An 8,566-nucleotide genomic window follows, 5' to 3' on the forward strand; every position below is an offset into this window, starting at 1 on the left:
CAGGAACATGTAATAAAGGAATGAGAAAAGCACAAAGAAAATCCAAAAGGCCTGAAGCATGAATAGTTGTATTATGAAAACTGTAGCAGAATGGAAATGAAAGAAATCTTCCTGTGGATGGTCATTTGCATCTCAAATCTGGACCATGCAGAACTAGCACTACTTTAATCAGCCTGTTTTGAAGAACAGCTTTGAACCTCTTGATCATGACTCGCATTTCACATTCTCCAGCACCAATATAATAAGTTTGGGAACTATCACACACTCGTATTTAGTGCCTAAAGAACACTGGTTCTCACATGTTAATAGTACAACATAAAGTAAGAGATCAAACATCAAGATACTCTAGCTAGGCCCTGATCTGACTAGCCCAGGCAAGCCCGATCTCATCAGATCTTGGAAGCTAAGCAGGATTGACTCTGACAAATACTTGGATGGGAGATCTCCTTGAAACACGGGAGGTGGGGGCAGGCTTTGTTCAGCCACCTCTCTGAATATCCTCCAGGCCCCCAGTAGGGATCAGTAGCCAGAGATTGCCATGACCCCCAGGTGCACTCTCTCTCACACACACACACACATATTTTAAAAATATACAAAAAAAGATACTCTAGCTAGTTTTTAGTTGATACTTGATTTAAAAACAACCATTTTGGGGTTTTGTACTTTAAGCTAACTAAGGATGTGACATGATTGAGAAGGTCATATAAGTACAAGAAACCAGCATAAAATATAGCATTTTCCTGGCATAATTTTATCACCACATACACCAGACTTTTATGTAGACAAAATAACTGCCAACCTGGATAACCTCACGCCATTCCATCTAGTTATACATATCTGTGTGTGCTAAAATTGTCTCTATATGTTTATCATTTATTTAAACATTTATATTCCACATTCCCAATACTTCCAGGCTCACAAGGCCACGTCTACAAAAAGAAATAAACAACAAAAAGCTAAAATATAATTTTAAAATCACAATAATAAAAAGCCTCCATTTAACATTAAAAATTGTATTGATATCTGTATCTGTCTATCAGGACAGTTCTGAGCATTGGAGCGAAGTACCAAGAACTGTTACCCTTGGTAAGTGGCTGACAATACATACATTAAAATCTCAATTATTTGTTTATTTCACTAATATCCAACTTGTTCTCCCTAATGGGGACCCAGAATGGCTTACATTCTTCTCCTCTCCTCCATTTTATCTTCACAACAACCCTGTGAGGTAGATTAGGCTGAGAGTGTGTAACTGGCCCAAGTTCACCCAGCAAGCTTCCATGGCAGAGTGCGGATTCAAACCTGGATCTCCCAGATTCTAGTCTAACAATTTAACCTCTACACAATATGGACTCAATAGCCCATATATTACACTTGTTCCTCTGCAGAGTTCTTAACATAATTCCTAACAGACATTTCATTTCTGAGCACTATGAATATGCAATACCTGAATAAGAACCAAGTGACACAGCCCAACGGACAGTAAGTCCCAATAAGGTTGCAACTGCCATTAAGCTCCATTTTTCCATAGCTGCTCTTTAGGCTACATCAGAAAAAACCCTGAAAACAAGAAAAAAAAGCAAAAAAATTATGCTACACAAGTCAAGCTTCTGTTTTGAAAGATTACATACTGAGAATTTTATGATCTGAGGATAATCCCAAGGACAGGACCATGAACCAATACTGCTTTTTAAAATTATGCTGTAATGGGAAACATGATGCTGCTGATAATCTTTACAACAACTCACATGAAATGTTCTTCCAAAGAAGCCAAACATTACTAAAATTAAAGTTTTAGCCAATGATCTCTATTCATGAGAAAGAGGTGGGTAATGTGATGTAATTTAGCACTGATGACAATTCATGCAATTCTGATGCCACTGACAACAGAACCTAGTAAGTCCTGTGATAATTCTTAGAAGTGTAATTAAAGTAACTATTCCAATTCTACTAATGGAACTACTAGTATTACCTGAAGAGAGACTTCCTACATAAAGCCTGCAGCAAGTAGACAGATAGACTAGAGATCATAGTTGTGACTGAAATGTTCAGGACAATCCTACATGTTTACTCAAAAGTTCAATGGAACTTACTTCCAAATATATGTGTATAGAATCTCAGTCTTAGGATGGTCTCTTATTTCATTGATTCAAAGCTCAAAGATACATGTTCAAAGAAAGGTCGGGGGGTGTTACATTTTGTTAGCAAAATCCTACTAATTGGCAAACTTGTCACCAGTGATCCTGCATTAGCTTTCTGACCACTAGCCTATAGCAAAGGTCAGTACCTGACTGCTTGAACAGTACAACAATCAAGTATTGGCATAATAAATGGCAATATAATACCATTTATAAACTACCGTAGTTCTGCACTTATGCCAGAGTTTGCCTACCCTGGGCCAGAACCTCTACACAGCATTGCTGCTCTTTAGCCAGAAGGAAACTACATGGTCACATGCTGAAATTCTGTTTGTATACAGATCTTAAAGCACAAAACACGGCAGAGCACATGCTTTGCACACAAAAGATGCCTATTGTCAAATCACTCCTTTGGCCAGTTATAAAGATAGCAGGTATTTGGAACAATCATTCTTCCACCAAAAACACAGGGAACTGCTGGTAGTCAGAGAGCTGGCCTGGCTCAGTACAAGGCAGCTTTGCACACTTTTCAAAGACACACCGAACGCCCTATGCAAGAATGATCTCAGGCTTGTATGAGAGGGGATACTCAGTTCATCAGTGATGAAAAGAATGAATTCTGCACATGTTCAGAAATACATTCCGTGTATTAGTCTACATATTTTCTTGAGACTGAACCATTCAAAGCCCCTCAAGCAGTATATCAATAGGTGAGGTTCATTTGCTCCCATGGATGTATCTTCATGTTAGGAAAAGGCTGAGCTGCTGAGTGTAGCTGTTTGAAAAAGGGTTCACCAGGGGCGGGGAGAGAATGAGAAACCAGACCCGCCCTATGTCGGTAACAGATCCGACTCCCCGTACTTAAAATTTGCTTGGCCCGAAATCCCACAGAATTTCAACACCGCTTTCCCATATTGCTCCCATTCAGGCGAGGAAACGTCTTGCTGTTGGCCCCCGAACAGGGTGGGAGCGCGCCTGCCCGTACAGACGTGTCTTCTCTCCCGCCCTTTCGGTGCGAGGCCGCGGCCCTTCCCATAACGGACACCCAACTCACCATGACTGACAGCCGCGAAAAGGGGGAAGTAAGGCGTGAGCGCAGCCCTGCCTCGTCAGCCACGGTCCTGCGCAGTAAGTTTGGAAGATGAGGGAGGGAGTGCGTGCGCGATGACGTTTAGCGCAGTCTTTATTCGGAGCTCCGCCTGAACGCAACGTGGTTCTTTGCAAAGCTAGACTGTTGCTTTCTGTATAATGCATTTATCACTCAGGAATATCTGAGGGTCTTCCCGAGCAAACAAAATATAACTTCTTTGTAATCAACAAAGAAAGAAACGTAAGGCCTACGGGAGTCTTCCCTGATAGCTTGCCCTATTTATCCAGAGTCATAGGTAAAACCCGGGCTGGAATGCCTAGACTCTGGTACTCTGGAACTAATATAAAACGTGAAATGGAGTGTTGAATAGTACATTATCAATATTTCTGACTGTGCTGTTGTGTTTCTAGTTCTGCGGCTTCAGACTGTGGAGTTGCCCTAGGTGGAGAAAAGTAAACATTGGATTTACGTGGATCTGCTCTCTCTTTTTGACATGGAACCCCACATAGAGCAACCTAAGCAACATAAGGAAGTACAGCTTCCTCCATGAGCTAGACTGGAAACTAGTTTTAGCAGCTCATGCAAACTGATGATGCTAATTTGTGCCACATGAACTGATAGAAATAGCTAGATTCGAGTCTAGTAGCAAGATCTTCGAGACCAACAAGATTTTCGGGGTGTAAGCTTTCACAAGTCAAGGCTCCTTTCAGGCTCTTTTTGTAGCATGAACTCCTTTGCATATTAGGTCACACACCCCTAATGTAGCCAATCCTCCAAGAGCTGGAACGAGCTGCTGCTAAAACTCCTTGGCCTGGAATCTGGAGTGCATCTGCCAGGTCTTGCTCTGTGTCCTGCATATTGCCCAGCAGTACATATATGAGACCGTGCCTGCACAGATTCTCCTCTCTTCCCCCTACTGCCTGGCTAGGGTTGCCAGCCTCCAGGTGGGGCCTGGGGATCTCCTGCTTTTACAACTCCTTTCCAGCTGACAGAGATCAGCACCCCTGGAGAAAATGGCTGCTTTGAAGGGGGGGATTCTATGGCATTGTACCAAGCTGAGGCCCCTCCCCTCCCCAAACCCCGCCCTCTCCTGGATCCACCCCCAAAGTCTCCAGGTATTTTCCAAACCAGACCTGGCAACCCTTGCCTGGCACTGGAGCATACTTTGCCACATGGGCCACTGTGTAATAGAAGCAATGGTGTTAAAATATATCAGGGCTAGGATATGCACACATACAGAACAGTATATCCATTCCTTGTCACCTCTTCAGATTCTCCCTCATATGAGGCCATTCCAGATGTGTAACAGTGGAACTCCTAGAGCCCCACATTCTGGTCCACTTGTGCCTTGGAAATGTTGTCTGGTGCTATGAAGCAACAGCATACTGAGTTTTAAGACAGAGAAGTAGCATTTACATCAATGTTCTAGTAATTGCTTGCTCTGTGTTCATGTATAATTTCTTTTAATCATAATCACCGGCAGTTATACCTTCTTTTGTGCTGTTGTACCTTACTATGTACAGTTAAAAGCAAAATATAGAAGAAACAGAACCTTGTGACCAATGCTCCCTCTAAGCTGTGGAGTCTTGTGAGCAAAAATTCTATTTTGTGAGCTACTGGTACTAAAGTTGTGAGCAAGCAATTTGGCTACTGCATAAATTAGTTTGCTCTGGAGCCATCCTTCCTGAGGTAAGGCAGAAATGTGTGAGCTGGAGGCTAAAAAACTGTGAGCTAGCTCACACTAACTCAGCTTAGAGGGAACACTGCTTGTGACCTATCCAAGTACTTTTCCTGGTAGGTCTAGGGTATCTAGAGTAGCTAAGGCAATTATTTATTAGTAACACCTAATCCAGGAGTTTCCAGCATGGCTCATGCTGACATCTTTCCTGGCCCCCGCTTTTAGAAAATGGGTCTTGCCAAATGTGTTTTTTTTGCCAGCAGGGCTTCTGATTGGCCATTGGAGATCTGATTGGCAGTGTGGATTTTCAAAAAATTTCTTTGGCATCAGCTGCCACCACAGCGCAAGGGTCTTCACTGCACAACTGAAGCTGTGTGTATGCAAGAAAATATTTTTAAACAATATGATCATTTTAAATGGTATCCCATTAAACAGAGCTTGTGTCTGAAATGTTAAGGAGTTATTATTAGATGTATTATGCATAATCTCACTCCCTGGTGCTCTGTGGCTGGCTCTGCCTTCTGCAGCAGCCATTTTATGCTTTATCCCACTACTCTGTTCCAGAATTTCAAAGGTGCCTGCAGCCTCAAAAAGACTAGGGACTCCTGATCTAACCAAAGTTAAGCACCTTTGAAGTTCCTGTTGATTTCAGTGGGAAAGTTAAACACAGACTTGAATCTTCTTGTAAAATAGTTGGGAAAAATGGTTCACTTTGGCTGGATTGTGCTCTGGAAGGCTACTTAGGGCTGCCAGTCTTCAGGTGGAGCCTGGAAATCTCCTGGAATTACAACTGGTCTCCAAGCAACATTTAGTTCCCCTGAAGAAAATGGCTGCTTTGAAGGATGGATTCTATGGGATTGTATCCTGCTGAGCTCCCTTCGCTCCCCAAGCCCTGCCTTCCTCAGGCTTCACCCCCAAAATCTCCAGGTATGTCCCAATCTAGAGCTGGCAATCCTAAACCCTATAACTCACAGGATGGCTGCAAGCCTAAGAACACTTTCCTGGGAGGAAACTCCATTGAATAAATGGAATTTACTTCTGAGTAGACCTTCTCAGGCTTCCCCCCCTAAATCCCTATACCTGTCAGCCCAACCCAGTTAAAGGTACAGGAATTAGATTTACTTTTGTGTGCTTTATGGGGTGTAGCGGAGAAAGTAGCAAGGACAGACAGTTCAGCTATGAAGATGACTGGATGACCTTAAGCAGCTTTCTCTCAGCCAAGCCTGCTTCACAAGGTTTTTGTGTGTATTAAATGGGGTGCCACAAATGCTGCCCATAGTCTCTTGGAAGATAGGAGTGAAATCTAAACTCTACGTAAACAAAAAAACTGCAGTTTAAATCTGGCATTTAGCATGAGTGGGCCAGAGCCCCTCGAGCAAACTCCTTCTCCAATTCAATTGTGTTGTTGCCACTATGAAGATGTCATCCATCACTGAGGGCTTCTTCTATGTAGTGTTTGATGGTGTGACCTGGCCCACCACTCATTGCACTTCCTACGTGTGCTCCCTGCATGGGAGATCTTGGCCTCCCCCATCTACCTCCAGCCGACCTCCCGCCACTGCATGCGCTCCATGGAGCACGGAAAAGACCAGCTAACTGGCTCAGCCCTGTGATTACTACCTCCTCTGAACAGGGTCTGTTTATTTTGTGAGAAATTCTGAGGCACCTAAAAAGCTGAAGTCTTAGTCATAAACCTAGTCCATAACGCTGTGCGTTGTTTCTTGGGCAATTCTTCTATCTTCTATCTTTGCCTTTCTTTGATTCCTTTTAACTTGGTCTTCTGCAGGAGTTCAAACCCCAGATAATTCTCAGCACTGTATTAATGTCCTGCTTCTAGCATTCTGTTCCAAAGATAGACTGGGGCTGCGGTCACATGGAGCATTAGCCATGCTACAGAGATGGAAGATAGGCGGATTTTCCGGGCTCGATCACACCCCAACATCTGCAAAGTGTAGAGCTCCCGTGGCAAACCCGACGCTTCCCGCCGAAGATGCGGAGTTAAAAACTAGTACCTCCAAGGTACTAGTTTCCGGAAACCACGGGGCAAGGGCTGGCGTCTGATCGCGTTTCCGGTGGTGGCATCCGGCGCCCGCCCATGTCCCTTCGCAAACAGGTTCCCCCCCCCAAGTCTCTACAAGATGCGCACAAGCACCCAACGGCGCATGCGCACAAAGAGGGAAGCGAAAGTGCAGTTTCAGCTTTAAAAAAAATGACCCCATTTGTCACGGCAGCGGCGCCTAGCCATTGCTGGTGTGATTGCGCCACGCTGCAGGATCATCTTCTTTGCCGCGCTGCAGGATCATTGTGTGATCGCCACCCTCGTTTACCTGCTGGCGCCGAGGGAAGGACCCGTGGTGTGCCGCCAGCACGTCTGATTGTGTAATTGCGGATCAAACTGTGCCAGGGCAATTAGCCACACCTCCCCCCCGTGATATCCGGCCCGTGTGACCGGGGCCTAAGTAGGGCAATTTGAAAGACACTTTGCTGGGAATAAGTCCCATTGAATAGGTCAGAGTAGGGTTTTGAATAGACTTACCCTTCAGTTCACTGCTAATGTATTGATGCTACGTACTCTGGCCCGATCGCTGCTCCGCTGCTCTGTTCAAGTGCGTATATTATTTCAGATCTCTGTGATCCCCTTCCTACTGAAGTTTCCTGCAGAGTTCTTGCTTATATGCCACATCAGATGCACCACTGGCAAGCAAACCTCTGTCATAGGCACTTCTGCTGTGACTCTGACTAGATCAATTATTGGGAAAGGCATTAAGGACACATCTAAACACTGGGGTAGGATGGCAATGCAAGTGGAGCCAGATTTGGGAGAGAGGTGGAGAGGGAACAATAGAATAATGATAAAGAAAGCCATTTCTGTTAACCCTTTGCAGGCTGGATGGCACGCTTAACACCCCCACCCCACCCCACCCCACACACATGGTTTAGCAACTCCTGCTTTTAAATGGCATAGAAGATCCTGAATGACAGGACCTTTTTCAAATTGGGACTGATCATTTAAAAACCCCTCCTGTAGCAATTGACATTTTAAAACATTACTTCTGGACTAGAAGACTCCTAAAGGTAGTTATGATGGGGAGGGTAAAGGTAAGAGGAAAGAGAGCTGACTTGCTAGGTATTTGCAACTGGCGATTCTCAGTCTGAACTTTCTATAGGTCTCCACCATTTTCTTTGGGGTTATAAGCAGCCATTGTTTGGTTGACTGAAAGAAGCACATGGCACTCTAAACCTAAAATACATTTATTGTGAAGACAATACCCCATTGACAGGAGTGGGACTTCTGAAAAATATGCTTGAGGTATGGAGAAAATGAGAGATGGTGGAAGACATCTGGCAGATATGGGCAGAAAGCTGGTACTAAATCCAACAGTGTGCTGTAGAGCCCACTGGAAGACCTATGAAGCAGTGGTGACAATGGCAAAGAAGTGTTATCTTTCTGCAAACATTGCATCTGATAGCTCATGACCATTGCAGTTGTTTGGTATTCAAGATCTGCTGACTCCTAAATGTGAGCCTTTATTGTCTCAGGAACAGACAGTTAGCTATGATACTTTTGCCAATTTCTTTACCAATAAAATTTTGAGAATACGCTGTGATCTGGATGTTAGTTGTAATATAGGACAGGCAGAAGGAATATCTCATACATTG

At 44.0% G+C, this 8,566-nt stretch overlaps 1 protein-coding gene across 1 annotated transcript in view; it reads right to left on the reverse strand.

Moving 5' to 3' along the window:
• ALG6 (ALG6, alpha-1,3-glucosyltransferase) overlaps window positions 1–3,263 on the reverse strand; it is a 39,820-nt gene extending 36,557 nt beyond the window's left edge. The window contains exons 1-2 of the mRNA XM_015416176.1: window positions 3,193–3,263; window positions 1,448–1,560 (exon numbers count right to left, since the gene is read on the reverse strand). Coding sequence (XP_015271662.1) covers window positions 1,448–1,529 — 82 coding nt within the window. The 5' untranslated portion in view covers window positions 1,530–1,560; window positions 3,193–3,263. The remainder of the gene's footprint in view (window positions 1–1,447; window positions 1,561–3,192) is intronic.
• Between the last annotated feature and the right edge of the window lie 5,303 nt (window positions 3,264–8,566).

Source organism: Gekko japonicus, unplaced genomic scaffold, assembly GCF_001447785.1.
Source record: "Gekko japonicus isolate JY-2015 unplaced genomic scaffold, Gekko_japonicus_V1.1 scaffold479, whole genome shotgun sequence".
Taxonomy (NCBI): Eukaryota; Metazoa; Chordata; class Lepidosauria; order Squamata; family Gekkonidae; genus Gekko; species Gekko japonicus.